This window comes from Peromyscus leucopus, chromosome 3 (genome assembly GCF_004664715.2).
Source record: "Peromyscus leucopus breed LL Stock chromosome 3, UCI_PerLeu_2.1, whole genome shotgun sequence".
Classification (NCBI taxonomy): Eukaryota; Metazoa; Chordata; class Mammalia; order Rodentia; family Cricetidae; genus Peromyscus; species Peromyscus leucopus.
In genome coordinates, this window is record NC_051065.1 from 129545993 (window position 1) to 129573953 (window position 27961).

General features: G+C 39.5%; 1 protein-coding gene across 9 annotated transcripts in view; it reads left to right on the top strand.

The window, feature by feature from the left end:
• Sox5 (SRY-box transcription factor 5) overlaps window positions 1-27961 on the top strand; it is a 1007323-nt gene that overhangs the window by 604877 nt on the left and 374485 nt on the right. For 6 of the 9 annotated variants that reach the window (XM_028891770.2, XM_028891778.2, XM_028891772.2 and 3 more), the window contains exon 1: window positions 12079-12262. The exons of 2 other annotated variants lie outside the window; for them this stretch is intronic. In XM_028891770.2, the coding sequence (XP_028747603.1) occupies window positions 12225-12262 (38 nt within the window). In that variant the 5' untranslated portion in view covers window positions 12079-12224. Of the gene's footprint in view, window positions 1-12078; window positions 12263-14466; window positions 17525-27961 lie in introns of those variants that run through there. One more of the 9 variants, XM_028891775.2, reaches the window with a different exon arrangement.

Sequence of the window (27961 nt, forward strand, 5' to 3'; positions counted from 1 at the left end):
CAGACTTCCTGACATGTCAAATAAAAATGTATCACAGGCCTCCAAAACCTCATCTGCCTCCATCTTCTAATAGAATTTAATAAATATTGTATATAGTTGATAGGGAATTACTCAGGAACATTTATTAATAGTTTAATTACATCTGTTTAATTTAAGAGTGTTGAACTACTTTAAACTAAGCCGTAGATGGAGGGTGGGCTGTGTACTATTCTGCTCTGTATCAGACTCCAATTCCTGCCTTCTAAATTATCAACAGGCCTTAGCTTATTCAGACGTTAACTTTGCATATATGACATCCTCCTATACATGGACATGTGAAATATTGTCTTAACAGAGATGATCAGAAATAAAATTCCCAATTGGAGGTTTATTGGATATTTCCAAATTGCTGTCCATAAGCATGTCTCCTGTAAGTCACAAGTGAATGGTGTTACCTATTACATGGGGGTATGGGTTGTCTGTGGGTCACTGTACATTGCCTTGATTGTGCTCCCTTGGGCTCCATTTATCTCCAAATCACCTCTGGATCTAAGCCTCAGACTGATAAACAAATCTCCTCCCACCTACCCAGGAAGTGCTGAGAGAGGGTGGACCGTATTCCTTTAGCAAGCTCTGTGTTATATTGATGGAAGCACATGGTCTGGAGGAGATGCAAAAAGTGTGGTTGGAAGTAAACTTCATCTGCAAGGAAGTGTTACAGGGAGAGAGCAGCAAGACATTTGGGGGCTGCGTGATCTACAGTGTACCAAACTTTTCTTTCCTGGGCAAACAGTTAAAAAGTATGGTTATCACCATGTATTTGAAAGTTGAATTTCCATTACAGTGATAGACGCTGGACATTTTGTGTGCTTAATAACACTTTGTCTTTCCTTTGAACAGTTTGCTCTTTGCTTTCTTTACTATTGACATTTTGATATTTTTCTCCTTGATTTCAAAGAACTTCTTACTCATTGCAGAAGTTAGCTGTTTCCTTGGATAAGGAAAACGTTGCATATTTTTAGGCCACACTTTTCCATTCTGTACTTTGGGAGTTATATTGATTTATTAGTCTTGTATTTGTGACTAGTGAAGTTTGATGCAAAGTTAGTAAGAGCATCTCATTTCTAAAATTATTTTTGAGTTTGTTTGCTCCTTGCTGGTAATTTATGGCTTTATTCTTGTACTTATGCCTTATTTCCATGTGGAATCTACTCCCTGTTCCTATTCCTCGTGGGGTTCTCTGACCGCATTGGTTAAATGCCACTGTGTGATTTGCATATAAAAAGTGTGTATTTGGACTTCTTTTTCTTCCATCCTTTGGATTTCCTATTTCATCAGGTCATTAGAAACTGTGTGGGTCTAGTTTCCAGAAATATTTTAACCAGTCATTTTCTAATTACCCTTCTTTATTTTGAAAGAAAAAAGTTCACACAACTTTGTAATTTAAGCATATGTCTATATTTTAGCTTTGAACTTGCTAAATTGATGCTTAACTTAGAAAGAGTTCAGTTTTATGAAAGTGACATGCTACCTAATTCCTCCTATCTACCTGGGGACTTTGTATGTCTTTCCGTACTGTTTTCTTTTGAAAGGTTTATTTTTGTTGTATTTATGTTGGAGCATCCATATGAGTGCATGAGGAGGTCCTCAGAGGCCAGAAGAAGGCATTGGGTCCTTAGAACTGAAGTAACAGGCAGTTTTCAGCTGCCCGATTGTGGGTGCTGGGAGTTGAACCTGGATCTTCTGAAAGAGCAGCCAGTGCTCTTAACCACTGAGGCAGTCCTCTGTGCTTCATCTTTCTATATTGTTTTATTTTATTTTTGTTTTTTCGAGACAGGGTTTCTCTGCGTAGCTTTCAGCCTTTCCTGGAGCTCTATAGACCAGGCTGGCCTTGAACTCACAGAGATCTGCCTGCCTCTGCCTCCGAGTGCTGGGATTAAAGGTGAGTGCCATCACCGCTCGGCTCTGTATGGTTTTTTAAAGCTCTCTCCAGAGAAGTTTTATGTATACACAAACTTACTGTTTTGGAGTTACGGCTCCTAGCATTGCCCCATCTGTGGTGGGGTGTGTCCCCACATATACTGACATGGATGTGGCGCTCCCTCTGCATTGCTTGTGTTTCCCTCTCTAGTTTTGAATTCTCTTTGTGTTTTTGGGCCACCCCAGTCAATTTTGTAATACACATTTTATTGAGTACATAATAACTGTCTCAAACTACTTCAGGGTCAGATTTTAGGCACCTTATTTGAAAATCAGGTTTCTTAGGAGGAAGCATTTTGCATCACGCTGGGGCTTTGGTTGTTTCTCCTTATGAGCAGGCTCCCTGGGTAGCACACTGCCTCCACATCTGTAGTCCAATGACTTGCGTTCCAATTGTCCTTTCCCTCTTATCAGCTTTGTAATCTGAAACTAGTTAATTATTTTTCCCTGTCCTTCCTTTTAAAATCGTAGAGAAAAAGTAAACAAATGGAACTTTGTAAATGTAGGTTTCTCCTTAGTAAGAACCCAATGGCTGTTTATAAACTAGGCTGGGAAGCCCACATCCTAACATGGTCAGAATTTTATTTTTATAAGTTTATTGTTTGATCTTCATCTTTTATCAGTGCTCTGCTTAGCAAAAAAGGCTTAGTTATATTTTTCTGGGTTTTTCTCACAATGTGCCCTAACAAAAGTCAGGCCATACATTCAATAGAAGTTGGAAATTTTATTCTTTGGGTCATAAATAGTGACCTGGCTATGAAGATTGACTAAACTGGAAGTTGCTTTCTTACTCCAGAGAAAGAAAATGTGATTTTTTTTTTTTTTTTTTTTTAATTGTGAGCTTAGGCTGTGACACACCTGACCGATGGTTAGTCTTTAGTCCCTGGTCAGACCTCATGGAAGGCTTCCAAGTAAGGTTTCCTAATCACAGAGCCATTGTTCCCTTTTCAGAGTCAATCAACATTCAGGCCTTTGTTAAACAAATAGTGAGTACTTTATCCCTAAATAGTTCTTCAACGTAGGGGCAATTAATAGATAGTAATTAGCCTCCACACCCCCCCCCCCTTTGGAAAGGTGTGCATTTACAATGTAAGATTTTAATATGCATAGAGATGGCTTAAAGTACAGTATAAACTAAAGATCCTTCATTTGTCTGCTGAGTGACTGGACCAGTGCAGTCATCTGGAAATGTATATTTTTCATACTGTATTCTACATGACTAAGTTTTTCCAGATTGTGGAAGCACCTGACTTTTGTGGACAATACACAAAAATAAAAGGGACAGTCAACTTGGTGGCATTTCATAGAGGGTCCCTAGCATTCATATTAAAAATCTGGATTTTGTTTTTAAAAATACCATTTGCCTTTCAGAATTTATGATGTTAAAATATTTTATTTTCTCCTGAATTTTTCCTTTGATATTTTCAAATTTTGCATCAGAGAAGAATATTTATTTATTTATTTTTGGGTTTTCGAGATAGGGTTTCTCTGTGTAGTTTTGTGCCTTTCCTGGATCTTGCTATGTAGACCAGGCTGGCCTTGAACTCACAAAGATCTGCCTGCCTCTGCCTCCCAAGTGCTGGGATTAAAGGCGTGGGCCACCACCGCCTGGCTTGTTTTTTTTTTTTTTTTTTTTTTTTTTTTTTAATTTTATTTTAACCCACCTTTCCACGTCACAAATGATCTATTCCCTTTGGGAGGTCGCCATCAAATCCTTCCCCTCAGTGATCAGGGAATCTGGCAGAAGAGGAGGCAGAAAAATTCTAAGAGTCAGAGGGGATGCAGGACTCCAGGGAAACAAGGACCTAAATTAGCAGAGCAAGGCGCCTGTGACCTCACAGAGCCTGAAGCAGCAAGCACAGGGCCTGCACAGGTCTGCACCAGGTCCTCTGTGTGGGTATTACAACTTTCACCTTAGTATTTTCGTGGGACTCCTGACTCTGAGAATGAGTGAGTCTCTGGCTCTTGTGCTGGATCTTGGGACTCTTTTCCTCCTATTGGGTTTCTATGTCCAACTTCACTATGAATGTTTTTGCTTCATCTTATTATATTTTGTTCTGTTGTATTTGGTTGTTATCTCTTAGAAGCCTATTCTTTTCTAATGAGAAAGACAGAAAGGGATGGACCTGCAGGGGAGGGGAGGTAGGGAGAAACTGGGAGAAGCAGACAAAGGGGAAACTATAACCAGTATATATTGTATAGGGAAAAAGATCCATTTTCAATTAAAGGAAAAAAAAAAGAACCTTCTTCTTAGTCTCTTGTTAGATAAGATAATATACTAAAAAATACAATTTTACTTTATCAGAGCAATAAAATTTCTGAATTGAAAGTTTTCAGAATCATAGACTAATCCAGTCATGAAATTAGTCCTCTTTGAAATCATCGACATATTTATGGTCAATTAGGTTTTCATAGTCATTTTAGTTTAATTAAATTAGCTATGCTAATGTTAATAACAAAACTCAATTTTCTTGTGTGTGTTCATGGACACATAGATGTATAGTTATGCCACACCTTAGCGGGTCAAAGCAACCTGTTACATGTTTGAATAGTCTTATAGTCTTTCAAACAGCATAAATACATGGAGCACAAACTGAGAAGTGTCTTATTTTGGAAATTATAAATAGATATATCAAAGACAGATTGTAGAAGAAGGAGTTTAGGACTGGGAGAAATGCGTTCAATCCTTTCCTTAAGCTGTTCGATATTTAAGAACTAACTCATCCTTAGCAAGATAGGAACAGAAGACTCTTCTAGAACAGAGGCCTCCATATTTCACCCACACTCTGCTCTGTATTAGAGATAAGCACATCAGACATCAATAGATGACATCCTTATGTATTACAATCAAAGGAGAATAGAGAATATTGATGAATGCAGTTAACTTAAAAATAAGCTGAATTGTCCAAATGTTTTCCTGTGAGTCAAGGTTAGTTCCCTGTTCTTCTTGGATTAGTTATCATAAAGAAGGAGTACAAACCCAGGTATGGTGGGATGTCTGCAGTGCAGTCCTAGCACTAAGAGTGGGAGAGATCAGCATTTACTACACACACACACACACACAAAAAAAAAAAAAAAAAAAAAAAAAAAAAAACATATACATATACATACATAGACTATGCCCCCCCACCCCATCTCTGGGAAACCTTTCTTGAGTCACATTTGCTAAAACAGTGTGTAGATATTTCCTAAGGGTGAAAACCCATACCCGAACAATGGCAGTGAGGTAGAGCTGCCTGTAAGTCTTTTGCTGCCTCCAGGGAAACCTTAAGCCCAGGATGGTCCCTGAATTTCTTAACAGGTTAAAAAAATTCTGAAGTAGAGTACTGGTAGCCATGAGCCCCTTTTAAAGGTGTGGTCACAGATGAGTGGCTTCTCTTCTGGTGGCTTCTGTGAATCCTCCTCTCAACACAAATGCTTGGACTTTTGCCACTGGAAGGATGACATGTGTCCCTTCCCCTTCTCATTGTCTGACAGCAGGCAGGCCTCTCCTGTGTCACAGGATTGTGTGTGGTGAGTGAAAAAAATATAAAAAACATAAATTCACTTGGTTTTACTTTGTTAGTTGAAACTTTTTTTTCTGAAATAAATGATTTTGTTAGACAGAAATTCTATTATAAGAGTGGACACCAGAAAGTCATTGATTTAATATAGGGAAACCTTCAGAAATCATCCTTACAGAGAGGGTACCATTGCAAGAAGGATTGTTGTCACAAGACAAGAATAAGATTTGTTAACCATTTTAATAGTTGTATTAAATAATCATCTTAAAGTTAATTACATTTTTATTTGTTAATTTTGTTTACCACATCTGGTGTTCTGGTGTGTGTGTGTGTGTGTGTGTGTGTGTGTGTGTGTGTGTGTGTGTATTATGTCACCGCAGTTCTGTGAAGGTCTGAAGACAACTGGTGGAAGTTGGTTCTCTCCTTCCTCCAGGTGAGACCCAAGGATTGAACTTAGGTTGTCAGTTTGATAGTGATGGCTAAGCCATCTTGCTGGTCCAAGTAAGCATCCTTTAAATTAAGACATTTGTGATAATGGGCTGATCTTTCCTCCTCCATCTGAAACATGGGTATTCTCTTAAGATTATACCATAACCACCACCTGGGACTTATGTGCTGTTGGGCTGTCACTGAAGATGTAAAGAGACTTAAACTCAGGTTGTCTTTAGAAATTTAGGAGGAGAAATAAGATAATGCCAGTGGTCTTCTTTGCTGCACCTAGCTGTTTGCAGCATTTCTTTTCTTGTTTTATTTTCCTTTTGAGACAGGACATTTTCTTTCAAATTTTAAATTTTGTGTGTATGTGTGTGTGTGTGTGTGTGTGTGTGTGTGTGTGTGTATTTGTGCTCTTGTGTGTGTGCATATATGTGCATGTGAGTGCAATTACCCATAGTGGCCATCAGAGGGCATCAGATCCCTTGGAACTAGAGCTACAAGCAGTTGTGACCTATCTGACATTGGTGCAGGGAACTGAACTCAGGTCCTCTCCAAGCGCAGCAAGGACTCTTAACCTGAGCCACCTCTCCAGGCCCCCTTCTCTTTCTTTTGACTGTCCTAAGAGATGATGTGCTCAAATTTTTTTTATAGATTAAGATGTCCTCAAAGAAAGAGTTATTGTTTTGATGTAATGCCAGAGAAAATAAATAAGCAGATCAAATAAGGAAGTCAAGGCTGGAGCAGTATTGTCTCTCGGAGTGAGAGTTAGAGGGGTGTGTGTCTTGAAGAGCAATCTTTTCGCAGACAACATCTGAGGGCCACTTGTTCAGACATACTAGTGACCTTAGAAAGAGCTTGAAGGTCCAAAGACTTTGAACTTACAGGCTATCATTTATGGCACTTCCTAGCATGTATGTATTAAACAGGGTCAATTCCAGGTCATTTTGAAAGATAAATGCTAGTTCATAGGTGGTGTCTGAAGCAGTCCAAAAGTATAACACTTGAGGCCACTGTGAGGTAAGTTTTCGGTTTGTGTGACAAGCTAGTGACAAGGTCCCTGAGACTCTGTGGAATGACTCAAATCTGCACACTGGCTAGAAACTCCTTTTAGTTTAATTTTTTTAAAAAGAGATCTCCCAACTTTGGGGTTAGGGAGGATTGAAAAAAACCGAAGTGAATAGTGTGCCAGTGTGTCAGGGTCAGTTAATTGTTGGACACCAGTAGTCCCTGGATTTAGCATGGCTATCATACTAAATGATTTCTCTCTCAGAATAGCCCGTCAAATCGTGTTAAATATGAAAACTGCACCCACATGTTAGAAACAGCTATCACGTGCTAAAAGCCAATCCCTACCTGTGGCCATTTTAGGTTTAAAGCAGACGGTTAACCATTCTGCCCGAAACAAGGGAACAGAAGAGGGACGCTGCCCTGGAAGAGAGAGGAAATGCTGGGAATTCTTGCCTGAGCTGGCCCCTGAGGAGGGGTTGTACTGAGGAGAACTTGTGTGTGGTTTGAGAGTTCTGGGATTCTCTTTGAGAATTTTCCAGCAGTATCCTTGAGCCTGCCTTCCATTTCCTCAGCCTGTGCGACACTTCTTCTCATATTTGCGATGGAAACAACGTGAGCGTGAAAGCACACTTGCTCACATGCACTCTGTTTTCCATCATGTCACCATACCAGCATGATAGACCTCAGTAAACGCGAAAACTTCTAATCACTTTCTCTTCCTTCGTTCCCTGGTCACTTGGGAAGATGAATTTGTGGCTATGTGGATACATTTGTACACAGTACACAGTGAAGCCACCAATTCCAGCTAACTTCAGTTTTCACCAGTGGGTTTTCATTTCCAACTCATGTTTATTATGGTTTGAACTCTTCTTAACATCTCTAACAGGGGAGACTGAGATATTAACCAATCATTTGAAATTTAGTCATTTGATTATTTTTATGGGACAGAAGCCTTGGATCTGAGCATGCAGGGGCTGAATATGACAATTTCCAAAGTTTGCTGCCAGCCTGGACTACATGGAAGTTCTACTCTAGCTTGGGTTACAGAATGAGATGGTGTTTTAAAAATAATAATATAATTCTTATTATTGCAATTAAATTTATTTCACATTTTTCTTGAATTCTGTTGAATTATAGTAATTTACCATGCTGATAATAATTTAATGGGTGTTAAGTGACTACCAGTGTGTCTTAATCCATTTATATTGTAAAATGTACTCTGGTTATGAGTAGATATCTATCAATCATGATGTCAGTGTTAATGCACACAGTGCCAGCTACATGACTAGTTGGGTATCTTCACTTGTTTAAACCATTCACTAAATATTGTAAGTTTATTTAATATGCATTATGTGATGGTCATGAAACAATCACTTCAGCATTTAGTACAAAATAGCAGTGTTTTTAAGTAATATACTTCATTTTAAACATTAGGTGAACTAAGTTAATGCCTGCTGGACCCAAAGAGCAGATTTTGACTAAATATTTGGGATGTATTTTTCTTTTTTGTCTGACACACTAGAATTATGGGACTTCCAGTTTGTACTGTAGAATTAAAAATAAAAAAAAAAAAACTTTTGAGGCATATTTGAAAGTACTTGTTTTAAGTTGGTGTGGCTCATGCTTGAATTTTCAACAAGCAGGATTCTGAGGCAGGAGTATTGTGAATTCAAGACTAGGCTAGGCTTCATAGTAATGCAGTCAGACGTATTTTTCAAAAAGGAATGTTAACGCTATTCAAATATTAAGTACAGTATTACCATAGTGACAAGATTTTATAAAATTTAATTTTGGGTAAAAATTTCCTGAAAGCCTTTTAGGTTCCATAGGACAAAAGCACCATCTGGGGGCCTCTGTTTGGCTAAGTTTGGGGGGGGGGTTGCTTCTTCTGTATTGTAGTGTCACAAGTGACGTGGGTAATGGACTCCTCACCAGCTGTGTGATTTCACCTTCCCTGTGCCCACATGTGAACACTGGCTGAGCTGGTGGCGTGCACAAAGGCTCCTGCCTCGACTGTATAACATCCTTGTGATGACCTACCCAAGCAAAGCTCTTCCTGGTCTTAAAACTGTTAGTTTGAACTATCATGACTGGGGTGGCCATTTTTAAAGGGACATATTTTTCTACCTGGTTTCTAATATATCTCAACTCTTAATAAGACAAGTGTGCAAAAAATATAGTTTTTAAAGTGTGTGTATGTGTGTGTGTGTGTGTGTGTGTGTGTGTGTGTGTGGCCACTCCTGGCTTTTACATGGGGATTTGAACTCAGGTCCTCTTGTTCTCACAGCAAGGCTTTTACCCATGGAGACATCTCTCCAAACCCAATAATTAGTTTCAGATCTAAAATTGACTTTCAAACCAATTTGCAATTTCTCATATGTTCTTTGTGTTTATTTGGCATTTGTATACTTCTGAAGTATGCATATATTATGTGGTGGCTGTACCAACCAGACAGAGGGTGCAGAAAGTTTCCCCTGGTAGCGGAGCTGGTTTTGAAAACCCTCTCTCTTACCTGTGCTGCTGACCTTCAGGATTAGAGCATCAAAGAACAGCCACTGGTGGACGCTGTAGTGAGGCAGCGGCTGGGACCGTGGGGATCACAGCATCCTGCCTCATGGCCCTTATCCTCCTTTCTACTTTTCTGCGGCCACTGTGTCTCCTCTTCTGTTCCTGCTCCCATGATTCCCTTTAACTTACTCTTTCTCTTGCTTTCGTATTCCCTCTTGATCCAAAACAATAGTCACTAATTAGAAAAAAATCCAAACATTTTTAAACACATATCACACTAGAGTTCCTGTGACCATCATTAACAGAAGAAAATATTATTTTATTTACATTATCCATCACAGCGAATTAGAGGATGGGTCTCTTATGGGACTAAAAAATAGATATTTATGATAAATGCCATGACTTTCTCATTTTTCTATTTGGAAGTGGGCTGGTGCTGTAATAGAAAGGAACTGGAGGCTAATGGCATAAAAAAAATGAGTAATATCCTGCCCCTTCCCCAACTGCTGAAATAAGGATCGAGTCATTTTGACACATCCTAGTTAACAGCTTTTCAGGGTGGGTCGGAACTCCATGTTTTGTTGGTGTCTTAACTCCATAGTGACACACTCAAATCCTACTCCGTGTGTGTGTGTGTGTGTGTGTGTGTGTGTGTGTGTGTGTGTGTGTGTGTGTTTCTGGATCTCTCCTGAGTGATGGGTCTCATGATTAAGTTATTTTCAACTTTGTCCCCAAATATCCTAGCTCTGAATGAAGAATAAATATGCCAACAGGAGTAGAGCAATCCGTGATTTTTCCCTCAGAATATGTGTATGGTGTGTCGCTGTGTATGCCTGAAAAGTAAACTTACTGTCCGCCTGTCGCCAGGATAAAAAAAAAGTGGGACCTAATCAAACTGCGGTGGGGTCAACCCTTGTGGTTTTAAAGGCCCTTAATGTTATCCAGCTGCGAAATAAAAGGGTTTGGGAGGGGAAGTTGGAAGGAGTGGAGGGGGCTGGGGGGGTTGGGGGGGGACTGTGGAAAAGCACAGAGAGCCCGGCTTTTATTTCTATTTTTTTTAAAGTGAGTTCAGTGCCAGCCTGGACATTGGGCGTGCGGACTATTGAGCCATTGTCTCTCCTATTTCCAGAGTAGCCCCCAGTTAATCACTTCGGCTTTGAAGGGAATTTCCTCGTGGAATTCTCCACAGAAAATCTAATCAACTGACCTGCCCTCTCAACAATGGGAGGCTTTTTTCCCTCTCGCTCCCTTATTGGGGCGGGCTCTGTAATGTAGCCTTTTGTGCACAATGAACCCTCCCAGTAGGAGAGGAGAGCATGTGTGTGAGTGACTGTGTGTAGAAAGCACACTATCTTGTGCTAGTGAGTGTGAGCTTACTCCCTAGCCAGATGCTGCGGGTGCGTGGGGCAGCCACCATCCCCTTGTGCGTGTGTGGGTACCTCTGTCATTCCATGTCAAAGGTACATTACCTGATTACCTTCCTTGCCTGCCAGATTTTTATCTAGATAATTGGAACTGCTATGGAGTCTGTGCCTTGCCAGCCAGCTTAGGATTTGGAGAGCCAGAGTTTGTCCAGCTTATCTGTGGCTGCCTGGGTAGAGGAAATTAAAGAACCCCGGGGCTGGGGGCACTCCCGCCCTGTCCACCCTGAGCTCCCCAGCCTTCAGGAGCAGGACAGTACACTGGTCAGGGTCATCTTCTGCTTGGGGTTTGGGGTTGTCCTGTATTCCTGCATGCTGTGTTTGGCATGTGGATACCTGCTCTCCTCCACGCCTGGTTTCTGGAGTTTGGAGCTACAGAAACTTTGCCTGGGTTGCCAGGACATTCAGAGCACTTTGTGGAAAGCGAGAGCTAGCACTGAGCCGGACAGAGTGAGTGACAGCCTGTTTACGGGTTTCCTTGAAGGGGCCTCTGCTATATTTCAATCTGTCAAAGTTGCTTTTCTTCCTTCAGAACAATGCCTGATTGTTGTGTGTGAGTGAGTGTGTGTGTGTGTGTGTGTGTGTGTGTGTGCATATGCGCGAGCGCGCGTGCGTGCACACACACACACACACACACACACACACACACGCATGCTTGTGTGTTTCCGTGTGCACTTGAAGAGAGTCTGGAGGGGGGGGCTGTGAGGAATAACAATTCTTTGTGTAAAAATGCTGTGACTATTAGTACTTAATTAGTTAATACTCACATTTTGATTGGGGTTCTGTTATTATAAAGTTATTTTTTAATCAGCCCCAAATGTGTTTTTTACAATGATACTGGTGGTGGTGTGTGTTTGTGTGTGTGTGTGTGTGTGTGTGTGTGTGTGTGTGTGTGCTCGCGTGCGTGCGCGCGTGTGATGTGACTTTTATTATTTAGAGGGGAGATCATGGGAGACATGTTACAGTTGACTTCTACCATTCAGTGATGTCCAGGAGAGAGAATTAAGAGGAAGGGACAGGCACCCGGAGGTTGTCTAATGCCTAGCAGCCGGAGTGTGCGGCTGTGCAAAGGGGGAGCAGCCAGGCTGCTGCTGGAAGTGTACTACCCCTTTAAGAGAATGGTCAAGGAGTCCTAGGAGAGAGAGAGAGAGAGAGAGAGAGAGAGAGAGAGAGAGAGAGAGAGAGAGAGAGAGAGAGAGAGAGAGAGAGAGAGAGAGAGAGAGAAGAGGAGGGGAAGGGGGAGAGGGAGAAAGGGAGAGGGGAGAGAGAGTGAGAAGAGAGAGACAGAGAGAGAATCCATTGGTTTAGAAGGTTTGGTCTGACTTGACAGGTTCAGTTGGAGCCGATCATAGGTGGCCGCTGTGACAAAGGGAAATTGTGCTTTTCCAGCATGCTTACTGACCCTGATTTACCTCAGGAGTTTGAAAGGTGAGTACTGTTTGGTTTTTTCCCCCTAATATACTGAAGTGCAAACTCTTCCATTTCACAGTAGTCTGTGAATCCCCGGGAAGATGCCTCCCCCAGACTGCGTGTTAGAGCCGCTCTGAGCGAGGGTCTCTGCAGCCTTGGGAGCTGATTTCTGTTGTGGTTGCCCGGACCAAATTGAACTGATTTGCAAAGTCTCCTCTGAGCTTACTGCTAATGTTTTTAGGTTGCGTCGGATCACAGGCAGGAAATTAAATGAACATTAAGCATCTCTCTCTCCTCCCCCCTTCGCGGCTGCTCTCTTCCTCGGGCAGTCTCCTACTTTCCGCCTTCATTGATGCCCCCACACACCTTTTGTAGACTGCTAGCATACTCAGGATCTCTGTCTCCTGTAATTTCTGAAGTGACAGAAGGCTTCGGTGGTGGTTAAAGTGGAGGCTGTTAAATTCCTGTTTGATCCCTCTGTTAAACTTTGGAAACTGCTTGGAAAAGCAGGACCTTTTGTTGATATGGGAGAGCGGGGTTGTTGTTTTTTTTTCCCCCAAAGAAAATTTTACATCACAGTTAAATATTAGTAGATGGTTATCTTGAAGTCTGAGGAGGGGAGGAAGGGGACAGACAAGACACCCCTTTTAAGTTTTGTGGCCACTTTTGTGCTGGCTGTCGTAACTGGATTTTGATAAACTACACTTTCCGCTGTGCGGTGATGGGAGCTAAGTGTATTCGTAATTAGTTGTTCCTATTTAGAGAGGTATGCGCAGTTTCTCTCCATTTGATGTTGCTGTGAGTACCATGGGGGCTTTTTAAAGAATTTTAGCTCTCCTCGTGTCCCTGTAATCACACATTACAATTTTTAACTTTGAGTTCATATCCTAGTATAAGTTCATTTTTTGAACTATAAATAGATTTTTGTTTGCCATTAAAAAGAACTCAAACTTCGTATTCTGTATGGTGAATAATAAAAAAAAAAAAAAGCTAAAAAAAGCCAGGATGCAAGATCCCCAGGCTTTTTCATTTTCATGCAGGCTCTACCTTCTGTGTAAACATTTGTTGTATCTGACTATACAATGCAAGCTAGGTGCTAGACCAGCTGGTTAAAAATATGCTAAGTCAAGCTGTTCATCACTCAAACGCCTGAATTTGATATGAAAAGACGGAAAAAGAAAGGACAAAGATTAAAACATTCTAGAACTGAAGCCATGGGAGAGAAGAAGTGTGGGGAAGAAGAAAACCCTTGGATGTGGTCACATATCAGAGCAGCCACTGTATGACCAGGGAAGAAAGTGAAATATCTGATGCATACTTTAATCCTTCCCTTCTCTGTCTCTCTCTCCTCTTAATTAAGAAGGTGGATCGATCGGAACAGTTTTGAATTATTTTTTTCAAAGTTTCACATATTAAGTCTTCTAACCAGTTAGCTTTCCTTTGCAAAAATAGTCTTGGTTCTATGTGGATATTGAAGTTATTCACACTGGAATATACTATTGACTAATGTAGTGATTTGTTAATTGTACAGAGTAAGTTTTCTGACATGTGCAGATGAACACCCCAATGATAATTTTCTTTAATTCTAATTATACTTTTTTATTTTTTGCAAATAAAACTCTGACTGATTTGTAATCTGTTAACAGATTGTTTTTATAAAGAGGCGGTTATATATTAACAGGCTGTAGCCTATTTCTCTTATAGCAAGCTGCCTGCTGGGAACTTTATTTGTATTTTTTCAATTATCTCTTTTTAAGCCAAACTTTTCCCTTTAACACCCTAATGCCCAAATCTCCTAACGCTGTTTTGTTTTCCTTTTTAGTGAGATTTTTATGTTCTTTTTTGCACTATCTAGGGGCATACATTTTTAGCTGGATAATTAATTAAGCCAGTTATAATCAAATAGTTTGTTCATATATACATCCTATGTGTAAAGAGTAGTAGTTAAAGTAATTTTGAAAAATGTCACACAACATAACATTTTAAATAATTTACCCTGAGGTTGAAATTGACAATACTTACTGAAATCCCAGCAAAATAATGAGTTTATTTACACTGCATTTTCCCATTGTCACTCACACAGAGTATCATGTAGATAGGTACAGTATTGAATATTGAAATTCTCTGAAGAGCGACCATGTAATAGTAGTAACATATATAATCAGAATGAGGTTAGGTTTTTTTTTTTTTTTTTTTTTTTTTTTGCCTTTTCTGTTATTTGCAACTTTTGTGGAATAAGTAGGTCATTTCTATTGACTCAAATTTTATTCTATTTGCTCACCTGCCATCAAAGAGTTTTTCACTCAAGCTCATTTAGTCTTTGAAAGAATTCCTAATGTCTTCATGAATGGGAAATTGGGTATAGTGGGCAGCAATTGCTCAGAGCTCCTGTGGCATTGAAGTGTTAAGTGATTTATATCTCTCATGTCACTGGTAGAGTACTGGCCATCTTCTATGTTGTTGTTGTTGTTTTTTCCCCAACATGCAGACTATTTGAAACTTTGAGAAATATCCAAAACTTTAAGACCAGCCTGAGGATTTAGATTTCTGTTGATGAGTGTCAGTGTTTCCAGGGACGGACTCAACAGTCTCAGGTTGATAAACGGTTGTTAAATAGCTGAGAAGTAGGTGATGGTTTCATTGTCTGTGAGGATGTTCAAGAGGTAAATGGAAATGGATTTCAGAAGTAGCAAGCTTGAACTGCTTCCCTGCAGGTCCTGCAGGGCTGGCTGTGTCAACTGAAGGATGATTCTCAGGTGGGGGATGAAGAGGCAATGCGTGTCCTGCAGTATTGTTTGTGAGAAAAACCTTTAGGTCTAGCAATTTCCATGCACCACAAACAGCAGTGTGATCTAAGTATTGTGAAGAGCAACATCACCAGTTCTCCTGAGAGGTCTTAGAGAAGTCATTGTCCTTCCATTTAACTGAGACTGAAAGAATTGTGACAGTGGGGTTTTCATTTGAGAATGTCTTCTGTCTCTGGATATTTAAACATGTTCACGTTAGATTGTGGTATTGCTCTACTGCTGCTGAACTGTATCTGATACTTTATCATTGACACGGTTGTCAGTTTCTTTATATCTGTGTTCCTCTTACTCCTAATATGATTGTTTCATGACTAGGCTACCTATCATACTTTTCAGTTGCTGAATTATAAAATTTTATTTAAGGAAATAAAAGACTGGAAAATGTAGATATTTTAAAGAGACTGGAAATGTGCAGGAAGGAAAAGAAAAGTTGGGACTGCAGGATGAAGCGTGTTCAGCTCGGAGCTCCTCCTGTAGTTGTGTGCTTCTCTCAAGACGGGTCCGACAGCAGCCTGTCTCCAAATGCTGAAGGGGCACTGCAGGGTCAAGGCCTTATGCAAAAGAAAAAAATCAACTCAGCTTTGACTTATCCCATTCCCATCAGATTTCTTTAGGGTCAGCCCAATGAAAGGGATTGTTTTTATCTTATTAGAAAACTCTCAACTTTATTCTGGAGCAGGGGATACCCTTCCAGGTCTGTGAAAATGATTTGCAAATTGCTATGGAAAAGGATACCCCTCACAATATTGATATTTTAGTTACTGATCCTCCCAATAAAATATTTTTTACCTGGGCATTTATTCAATGTAGTTGGAGACTTAAAAAACATCCATTATGCTCCTAAGTGATCGGTCCGTTCAGGTTAGCAGGTAACTTCTAGATGGGGATGTAGGAGGTACCTGTCTAGTTTCCGTCACCTCATGGCAACTGTAAGCTTGCAAGTCACACTGTCAGTGTGTTCTGATGCCTGCTTTGGCCACTTCAGTTAATCTTCACTTACTACTACTTCTTGGTGGAAAACGTATTCATAAACCATTACAGATTTCAATTGCCATCTCAGTAATTTGTGAGCTAACTGAGCTGACACCTTGGTTTGGAATGCAGCTTGCGTGAAGTAGTGCATAAGCCACACACTTCTGTCCCACACCCCATTCTGTCTGAGGACTTGGCAGGCATCTGATTGATCATGGAGAACAATGCAGGGTTAAATGCCAGGTAGCATTGTGGCCAGAGCAGGGTAGAGCAGGTTGGAGAAACGAAAAAGCGTGTTGCTATTGATTACATGCAGATGCATTTTTCCATGCCTCAGATATCAGAAGCACATGAAGTGAGTGCCTGTTCTTGGAAAGCTTTTAACTGAGATTTACATGAGCATCGTAGATGAGAGGCAGATGAGAAAACCTGTCTGCTTTGGAACATTGTACCCTTCTTAGTGTTGGAAGCTGGGTCACATGGATTGTGCTCATGGCACCTTCCCAGAGCAACATCCCCAAGTGATGCCTCATTTTTATTGTCTGGTCATCCTGTGTCCATTCTTTAGCCACCTAAGGCATATTTTGTATTATGCAGGTATGTGTTATGTGGCGTAAACACAACCCTTTTATAGATTAATTTAAAAGGCATAGCTGCTGGGTGCTGTTTACCTTGCAAATTTGTTATTCACCTGTAGTTTTAGTGAGATTAACCAATACCATGGGACATAAAAGGACGAAAGCCAAGCTCTCCATCCTTCTCTTGTACTAACTCAGTGCGCTCAGTTTCTGAGTCAGGGGATGGCAGTGATCTTAAAAGATGTTCAGTGATTCACCAACATGTTAAGTCGTATTCTTCTTAATCAAAACATGTTGCTGAATAAGAAATTAATGGAGATATTTCAGTCTTCCTTAGCTCTGTCCTCCCCGGCTTTGTACCTAGTGGTGGCACCCTCACTGATAGAGCACATAAAATTTAAATGCTGTGAAGACGAAGTAGATCAAGGGGTGTTGCTAGAGCAAGGAGAGAGAAGAACAGAAACAAGGAAAACTCACTAAAGACTGGCGCTGTCTTCCTTAAATGAAGAGTGTTTATTTAGGTTTACAGCTGGAGAATGCCTTCTATTCCTCCCTGTGAATCCAGGACCCTTTGCCCCTTCTGACTGCGCTCTGCCCTGCAGTCTGGAAGCCGCTTTGCCTTTTTTCCTCTGCTGTCAGCTCCCCTTCCCTTCACTTGCTAGTTGAGAGTTCCCCATCTCCTCGGGAGATCCTGTGGCGTATGGTTCTGCTTGTCCAATAGGGGGGTGTGCGTTTCTCCACATCAGCATCCCTTTCTCTTGGAGGCCGAGAGTGAAACCTCAGCACTGCTGCCAGCCTTTGCCAGCCCGAGGAGTCACAGCCTCCAAGTTGCTCCCAGCTCTTGCGCCTTCTCTGTGGCGTTGTATTCTGCACGTTGGGCTGCCGGGAAGGACCAGACCAAGGCAAGATTTAGAAGAATTCTGGTGAGAACTATTCAGAGGGATATGGCATTTTAAAAGAATTGTAGTAAACAAACAGAATTGCGGCATCAACAAAGATAATTAGCATAAACAATGTCGTTTTAGGACAGGTGGTTTTAAAAAACAAACAAAACAAAAAAACCCAAATATGAACCCAATTTGAATTCTGCCAATTTGGAACCCTTGAACTGTAATCCGCACCTCCTGAGCACGGCCCAGGTTTGCGGATGAACCTGTTAAAATGCATCTTGTCTGTTTCTTTTGTATCATTTTCCGGTCATTGTGCCCCTTTGTCACCCAGCTTGAAAGTAATTAATCTATTAAAAGGTAGTTTAAGGACCTTTATAGTCATATAACATGATAGACAGAAAACGAAAAACAAAAGCTTCTGGGTGTTTAGAGACATTTCAGATCAGAAGTGAAATGAGTTCAGGTCATGTCCCGAGTCTCCAAACTCTCGCCTGCTGTCTTTGATCTGAGGATCATTTGGATAATTCAGCTCTCCTGTGTTATTGATACATCTGTCCTTGTCTTGTTAGTCTCAGTCGCCACTCTTTCCTCTGAGTCTGGATCGTCAGGGGGTGCGTGTGTTCTCAGGGCTGCTACTCTTGCTGCTTTCCTCTGAAACTTGGAGAAGGGGACATGGTAGTGACTCCAGAGACGGGAGTCCTGTGAGGTTTCTAGTCACTGCAAGCTCCATTGTCTAAGCCTACTATGCTGTCACTATGAGTTTACATCTGCAGCCGTCCAGGCTTATTACTAAATGACGTTTTCCGTAATGCCTTGCGTGGAAATGTTTTGACTTAAATGAAATGTGGAGTGTGGGTGAACGGAAAGCTGTTTATTTTTCCTGCATTAAGGATGAAAAGTTCTTTATTGGAGTTAAGAGGTTTTTTTCCCCCCTCTTTCATGTTCTTTTGGAGAGCGAAGTCTTGGGGTTCCAAATGTGCTTCTCTTGTACTCTGGTGGCCCTTCTTGCTGAAGCTGAAATAGGAGTATTTGTGAATGAGTTTTAGTTTTTGAAGTTATAAAAATGTGTGTAAACTAGTAAATTGTGTCTCATTCATGTGCTGTGGAGATTTCTCATACTTTATGGACAAAAATAATTTGGCTACTAACGAACTAGGGCTACCTGCCAGTCTCCTCGCACACTGTAGGTAAGAGGGGTGCTAGGAAGAAAGGCTGCTGGCAGCCACCCGGGAAAGTTTCATGTGTGGTCGTGTTTCTATTCCTGCCTTTCACGTCTCTGAAAGAACGTGTGTTTTAGAAAAGAAAATGTTCAAACACAGAAGACACACTCTTTCTTCCGTGGGCATGTGTACAGCCACAGTAATCTCTTCTGTGGAGGAACCTGGATGCCACTGGCCTCCCATGCTCCTCTCCATCTTCCTTATCACATTGAAACCTCTGAGTCAAATGCATTGAGAACAGAGGCATGGGAAGCTGTGAATTTGAGGGCAAAGAGAATTCTCTAGAAGCCCCTTGCACTGGAAGGTGTGATATTGTCAGGTTGGGAGAGATAGGTCAGCTAGAACTGTGAGCTGCTTTGTGGTCCTGAGGGCTGTGCCTTCTCATCTGGGATTTCAGGAACATGGTTGAAAAAGACTTAAAAGAGTTAACCCATTTTGCCTGTTTTTTTGTTTTGTTTTGTTTTGTTTTTTGTTTTGTTTTGTTTTTCCTTTTCTGAATCCAGGGGAAAGGAGGCAGACAAGCAAATTTGTGATTTTTTGTGGGGTACATTTTTAATTGAAATTTATTTTAAATGGTAGTCAGTGTGGACTTAGCCCTGACTAATTAGGAGGGAATGACCACAGGGTTGGTGAGCTGCCTGAGAGCTACTTCTGCAACTTTTGCCTATGATCTGTTGAAATCTCATTTTAATAAATTAGACACATATATGTATACTAGATATAATGAAAGGACATCCTAATGGAAGCACAGATGTTGAAAATGACCTATGTTTTTATATAAATGAACATGGAGGGAAGAAGTTCTCCTGTGTGGCACTGATTTTCCACCCCTAGCTAATACAGATCTCTTGACAAAGTTCTAAATCATGTTTGCTCTAATTGTGGGCCTGAGACAATTGTTTGTCTGCTGCGATTCTTCCTTTTGGGTGTTTACTCTGGGCTAGAGTTGTTGGGCAACAGGCTACAAAGTCCAAAGACTTCTTTTTCTTTCTCACTCCTGTCCTGGTGCCCCTTTGTTCTTTTTCTTGTTTTCTTTTCCCATTTAGAATATTTGCTATTGAATTTCATAATACGTTTGAAAAGGGATTGCAGGAAGATGTCACATAAAATTAAGGTTAACAGTTCATTTCTCCTTTCCTATCAGCACAAGGCTGGAGATTATTTAAGCCACTTTGTGCTGTTCCCGTTATTTAGGAGAGGGAGGAATGGATCTGTGTTCAAGCTCCTCTAGCTCTGATTAACTCATTAATTCAACTTTGACCTGTGTTAATCATAACTGAACACACAGGACCAGATTGTCATCCCAACATCATCATAATGGGACGAAAACTTTAACAGGCAAAGTACCAGTCAACAGAACACCTGGGAGTGGATAGAGAAAAAGAAATTCACAGTTCCCTCTCTTCCAAATCAGAGCTAAATTTGGGAATTGTTTCTAGATCCTGGAGGATTATGGGATACACATCTTGTTAAGGTATTGTTTTATAAACCTTTGAATTACTGGAAAATTAAAATGGATCAGATTTGACCATTAAACAGTTTAAGAACATTTAATGTTTTAAAAGCATTCTTCTAGGGCAATAGAAACAGATCCAAAAACACAGAGGGCAGTTTAGAGAATCATATGATGGAACATAATATGCATACTTTTATGAGTAGATTAAAAAATAATTAGAAATGACTAGCAGTGAAGGAGTTATTTGGGAAGATGCTGTAATTATTCCCATATACAAAAGTTGGAGTTCAAGAGAATCCTTTTTACTTACTAGGCAATTGACATCTTGAATAGGTCCTACTCACAGTCCTGATGGAGCAGTTTGGGGAAGATTACCTTGAAAGGAAGAAATACTTCCTAGAACAAACAAAATTGTCTTGTTTCTCCCACAATGCAGGACCCCAGGACAGGTGCACAACAGACATAGAATGACACTTTAGCTTGAAATCCCCGAAGGGGCTGCTGTGGGGCATAGGTACCGGGCATTTACAACTGAAGAGGTTAGGAGGATGGATGTGTGCTTCTGTAACATTTGGGGACAGTTGGTATCACCTGTCCAGATAATGAGAAAGTTAGAGTTAGGCCCAGTGTATACATAACCATATCTTGTCAATTTTAAGATATGCCCTCCTAATGAAGAGAAGACTTTCCTCTAGTTTGGCCAAGAATTTCATTTATCTGTCTCCTTGCTGATGTTTTGCTGTATAATGTAGGAGACAAGAGTTGGTCATTCGACATGACATCTTGAGTTTCCCATTTCTCACAAACTGAGGCCTCTTAGAGTCTTTAATGTGGGATAAATGAATAGGCTAAGAATTCTCAAAATCTCTCCACCCTAAAATTTTGTCAGTTTGAAATGCATTTGAAAGGTTTCCAGCTCCTGAATTCAGTAGTCAAAATTCTTGCATTTGTCCTCATGTTTGGAAATGAATTCTATTTCATAGCTAGTCCTTTTACATATAGAATCACAATGGTCAATTTGTCAATTAGATACCATTGTACAGGTACCCATGGGATATCTCAGGAGTTTTCATCTAAGTATTATATGTGGTTCTTTTTTAAGGTTCATGAAGTGACAGATACTTTTATGAATTATGTTAAATGGGTGAAAACATCAGATTTGTATTTTACATGCTTAAGACTCTCAAGTGCTTTAGATCACTCACTCCTGTCAGTTACAAATATCATAGAGATAAATTATATATGTGTGGATAAGCAAAGTGCTGGGGGTTGTTGGGAATACAGAAGCAGGAGATAGATAGTATCCTAGTTCAATTGCTGACAGTGTATTCATAAAATAGAAGAATTAATAACAAGATTAGATAGTCACACAGAGATACTGCGGTATCAGTCTTTGTCTGAATAAATAAAACACTGAGCTGTAAGGGAGCAAGATTGAGGAAGATTATGAACAAGTGACTGGAGGAAACTCCAAGTGTTCCTCCAAGGCCACGAACAAACTGCTGTTTCTGAAGCCAGGTTGGCCAGCTGCATCAGTTACTGCTCAGGAACGTCAAGAAGAGAGATGATGGCAAGGGTTCCAAGACAAGGGGGCTGGAACACCCACAGAAAGAGGCAGGAAACAGTGGTTTCATCTGAGAGGATGTGCTGCCCATATTGTTAATATTTTACATTTGGCAGACTGCATGCTGTTTTTTTCAGAACATTACTTGAAGAAAAAAAAATGTGTAGTTATACAACCAGAAACATAATCTTTGATACATACCTAAGGACCTTTTGTATTATTTCTACCTAGAAAATATGCCGGGGGGATTGTGAAAAGTTGAACAAATTGCTTAAATAGAGAGCCACATATTTCAGATAATGTAAGAACTGTCTGTCTAAAAATTATTTTTTTGCTTAATGATTGTAATTACACTTGCTGCTTTGAGTTTAGGGATACAAATGAGTGTTATTCTCTCATTCCCTTTGTGAAGACGTAAAAGTTATTAGAAAGTCAACTTATAAAGAATCTATGAAACCAAAACTGTAGTTAATTCTATAACCAAAGAAAACTGTGCAAGTACCCTACTGTTAAAGGAGAGAGAAATGTATATGGGGTGCAGTTGGGCTACTCACTGCTAATGCATGTCTGATGGCCTAGCATTTAGGTATATACAAGGTTGGCATAAGTTCCCATTTCTAAAACAGGAATTAAAACTTTGTGGCACATAAATCACTTTAATTCCTTGAATTTCAGCCATGCATATATGAGATGGGGTTAAAAATCACTACACTATCACCCCCCCTATCTTCTAAACAATCCTGCATATACTTATAAAGCTTTAGGAAAATATTTGGGTATGCCTGAATGCAGTCCATTGAATTCAGTAGTTTAAAAGTGGGCTTTCATATCTAGCAAAGGAAAAATAATCAGGACTTTAATAAAATTATTCTTTGTCTGATAAAATGCCTTTCAGGTGTCTAAAAACTGTTTTTCACATAAAAATAATTGCTGGAAAAGACTGGTTGGCCAATACCTCACTTTTACTGTTCATGTAACTATCATTTTTGAGACACTTTAATTATTGATCCTCGGTAACTTATACTTTAATCCCACCAATATAAATTCAGTTTTATCTGTTCACTATTTATAATTAAACATGCTAAACACATCTTTCCTCATTTTGTGTACAGGGAATCTGATAAACTAACAGTTGTTTTTGTAACGTTCAGTATATCAAGTACATTTTCAAATTGCACATTGCACTAATCTTTAAGCCAGGTAAATTAAATTGTATTTACATATAACTACAAGAATGAACATCGTTAAAGAATAAATAATTGTACAACAAAAAAGACAGTGATTTCCTGTGAATTAAGGAAAATTGCACACTCCAGTACTTCTTAAACTAGTGTTTGCACAAATAGTTTGAAATTTAGAAAATTCTAAGTGACTTACAGAAACTATTGCCCACACGTACCTTTCACTGTACATGCCCACAATAAAATCAGGAGGGGCAATTTCCTCCTGATTTTTGAATATAGAGGTAAAAGAAGGGGAAATATACAGATTTCTTCTTATGGATAGCTTTATGACAAGTGACAAAATCACCAAGAAACAGGGCTCATGTTTTGGTATAAAATTGTTTCCCCCTGATATAATCTGTTGAAAGCCAGAAGCCATCCAAAGTGCTGATAGCAATTTAAGAAGATCATCTTTTGCCTTAATTATACATCTGGGAAATGTTAGCTGAACATTTTGCGGAGAACACTGAATACCTTACTTACCAGTTGTCTCAAATACTGCTAATGATCGACACGGTGCCAGTGTTTGGATGGCGAGAGCCTAGGATGAGCAGGAATACAAAGAACACAGTTGGAAAAAAGCACACATTTTATACAAAACAGATTTCAACCATCTGCTTGGCGCTTAAGTATGTGACTATAGGCAGTATATGAAAGAGACCACTGTCCACGTTATGAATGGTATCACGTTTATTGGAACCTTAGAGAAACCATAGGGTTTCTGAAAGCATGTAGACCCAATGATTCTCTTCAGCTAAATAATAAAAACAAGAGCCCCAGCCAAAATTTTGTTCCCTCCAGAATCTCTTCTATGTCAGTTTTCTTCTCCTAGCAAAATGGTTTTTGCTAATAAATCATGCCCCAGCGCTACGCATCAGGGTATTAAAGACACTAGACAGCCCTCTGCATCTGACCCCAGGGAGGCGAGCCCCAGATGGCTATGAGTTAGAAGAATGTTTGCTTTAGGAATAGGTGAGATCCTTAAATATGTTGCCAGAGTTCCGGGCTGAGCAGCAAATCAGCATGGAGGTCAAGGGCCCAGACATTCTCCTGAGCTCCTTGTTTTCCTGTTGCTTCTGAATTTAGAGTATTCTATCAGAGAGTTTCAGGATCACTGTGGCAGAGGAAAAATCATGAGGTATAGGCAAAATGAGATTGTGCGACCACTTCCTTTACCCCAAATCGAGGAAGGAATCCCCATAATACAGAAAGGCTGGTGGTTAACTAGATAATTCACAAGTGCAGACACAACTATTTTTAGTGAGGAATCCTACCTGTTGTAGTTCCTTTAGCTGAAATATGTTTTTATTTCTAAATATTAGGAAAATCAAGCTGTTAAAATTGTGTTCACTTACTGAATCATCTGGTTTACTTATATGGATTGAGTGATATCTATTGATATTTTCCCTAGCCCTTGAAGCTATTTAGTACAATATAAAGAAATATCCCCTGAACCCCAACCTATCAACACTTTCAAATATGGCAGCCAGTCCCAGTGTCCCTGCTGACTGATTGAAACATGGCTAATGTAAATGACATACGCAATAGGTATGAGGCACACACTGGATTTAAAAAAAATAAAAGAATTTGAAGGGTTTTATTTTTTCCTTTTATTCTTGATTCTGTGCTGTCATGCAGTTTGGAACTATGGGCTTAAGATATACTATTACAATTATTTTCACGTATTTTTGCTTTGTTGGTGTGACTATCAGAGAGTCTAAATTCTCATTCTTACTGGAATTCCAGCTCATATTCTTGGCTTATTTTATATTTCTGTTGGATAATGTTGTATACGTTCTGTGGGTGGAGGAAGGTGAAGACATTTTGATCAGTGCCGTAAGTCTAGAAGTTCCCAGTTCAGTGGGGTAGCAAGGAGCCAGACAGATTTCAGTATTTATTAACTGTCTTTGCTCTTAGTTCTACAAGAAGGGGATATTTTATACACATATAGTACGCCTTCTGCCTCGTATGTACTATCAGTTCTCCAGACCTGTATAGAGTCATGAGGGCAGGGAAGATGTTTGAAGACTAGATTGATTGTTTTAGAAACTAAGCACGTGAAGTGGGCAGTTAGATTTATTTTCTCCGATGCCACCATGTACAGCTCTCCTCTCTCTCTTGTGGTTTAAAGTGGGTTGTGGTTGGGAGAAAATCTTCAGCTTTTGTCTCCCAGCCGATGCTGTACATAACTTTCCGAATTGACCCACAAGATGCCATCCAAGCTCTTTCTCTATGCATATGGAGACGCACTTATAAATATAGATGTAAAGATAGCACAAGCACTCAGCATGTACGTGTTAGGTGCCAGACTCCAAGTCGCTTTGAATGCTTTCTTTCTTCTGTCTTCCCCACACTCTCGCTTTCCTTCATCCTCCAAGCTCACACAGGGAGGAGAGGGACATGCAGTCAGTCACGGAATATCTCCTGGCATATGACTGTTGGAGTGTGCTCATCAATCCTTCAGAACCTTCCTTTCTATTAATTTAATTTTATTTATTACTTTATCTTATTTAACTTACTTTGCGGCATTGGGAACCCAACCAAGGACCTCACAAATTCAAGATAAGATGTTTTCTTGAATGACAGCTAAAGAGTTCACTTACACTGTCACCCTCTTATTGATGTAGAAAATAAAATGCTCATTATAACTAAAGAATTTAGTGTTTTGGAGGAAAACTGTCTTTAGGTTTTCATGAATGTATCTGGATAACTCCTATGCCGGGCACTACTTTAAATGCAGATTATGCATTTAAACTCATGTGTTAGAAATTTTATGAACTAATTGGGACATTAATTAATTAGTTAGTTAATTAATGCTTTAGTTTTTGTTTTTGAGATAAGCTCTTACTCTATAGCTTTGACTGGCCTGGAACTCACTGTGTAGCCCATGCTGTTCTCAAACTTGCTGCAATCCTCCTGCCTCTGATTTCCAACTACTGGGATTACAAGCATTTGCAACCATACTCAGATTGTATATGAGCTTCTAGAAACCTTTTAAAAAATAAATTTATTCCTGGAATAAGCTGGTGTGCCCAGTGATTTCTGGGTGTATCCTATAGATGTCTGTACAAAATCTTCTCTGCTTTAAGAGGTACTGACTATAAATCTACACTTGGAAACTCTACCCCTACTCTCCCCCATCCATCTCCCTCACACTCTAATTCTCAGTATCTTTAAAATGCATCATCTGCTGAAATCAAGTCTTTGTACAAGGACCCTATCTTTGTTAGAAATACTATCTGATCATTTTTGAGAGCTAGTCACCTTCTTTATACTATCCTAAGTTGTAAGTATTTGAGTAATCACATCTTTTAGATATTCACATATGAATAAAAGTTTTGATGAATTGGCTGACAATGGTATATTGAATGTGATATTAATCCTTTGCTGAAAGGTGTAACCCTTATCCACTGACTTGAGGGGTAGCAAGAGAGTAATGATAATTGTAAGTGGGAATTTAAATTGTGTTTGACAATAAAATCATATGATTGGTGATACAGTAGAGGCATCATGGAAACAGGCAAGCATTTGGAGATAAAATTTATCTTCCTGGTTTTTAGCCACTGGGTTTCTCAGTTGTAATGTTCGATTTACATACACTAATGTAGGCTTGAAGTAACCCATGAATCTTTTTGTTTTATTTTTTGATCTTTAAGTTTTGTTCCAAAGATAGATATGTCTAAACTTCTGGTTCTCTTTGGCTTCCCAATACCTTACTTAGCAAGAAATAGAATCTAGCCTTGGATGTTACAGGTGGATTTTAGAGTGACTGTAGAAATCCCCTGGAGAACACACCATTTATCAGTGAGGTATTCTTTCCCAGTTGAATAAACTCCCCATGACATTATTCCTTCATCTGTAAAGTTGGTACCATAATAGTCTCCATTTCGTAGGTCAGTTTTACTGCTCAAATAAGAAATCAAACCTTGTGTGGTAATACACACCTTTAATCCCAAAACTTGGGAGACAGAAGAAGGTGGATCTCTATAAGATCAAGGCCAGCCTGGTCTACACAGTAAGTTTCTGGCCAACCAGGATGGCATAGTGAGACCCTCTTTACAATTAAAAAAAAATAAAGAAGAAAAAGAAAGTCTATATACTTCAGCTGTTGAGGAAATGTACAAGATGACATTTCCTTAACTGATGTTAGTTAATATCTTAGAAAGAACCCCAGGATATTCCATGCACAGGTAACACTGGATGCATACTGATAAAAAAATATGAAATACTTTAATTAATGTCATAGATTTGGCTCTTACTAGAATCTGACCTGCTTCCTAAAAGAATAACACCAGTGACAAAACCAAAACCAAACCACCATACTTTAGGCTTATTTTCATGCCATAAAATGACATATTTCACACACACATATATTTGAGACAAACATCTATACTAAAAACTTTATTATATGTATGTATAGATATATTTAAGTACATATGTATTATACAATATGCATAAAACAATAAGCCTATGCATAGAGATATATATGTATTCACCTTACATGTACAAATACATGTATAGATCATACATATGTATATCTGTGTACATTATCAATGTATATAAGCAATATATGTATTATATATAAATGTTAGTGTTTCTTAGATATATTTCATATGTGTGAACGTAAATATTGGTATGTATACATTATCAATATATAATCTATATGTGTATAATATTAAGACTAGCGATTCTGTGACATATTTCATAGATATGCATGTGACTGCATGTGTATACAATAAATTTAGTGAATTTTTCATAAAACTAAAAGCTTGGCTAAGGATAAGCCTGAGTTCTCTGCAGTCATGATGAGTTATTTTCTGATGAGAAGCAGCTCGGGGTTTTATCAGGTCTTCGCAGTTGCTCTTGAGAGGCCCTGGTTGTCGGAAGGTTGATTTATTTTATGGATATTTAATTTGTGTTCAATAAAAGAGTTTCCAAGAGCCCTTATTCACATTGCCGTTTTTAGTAGGAACCAAATAAGGGAAGGAGTGCTGGGTGATAACAAAC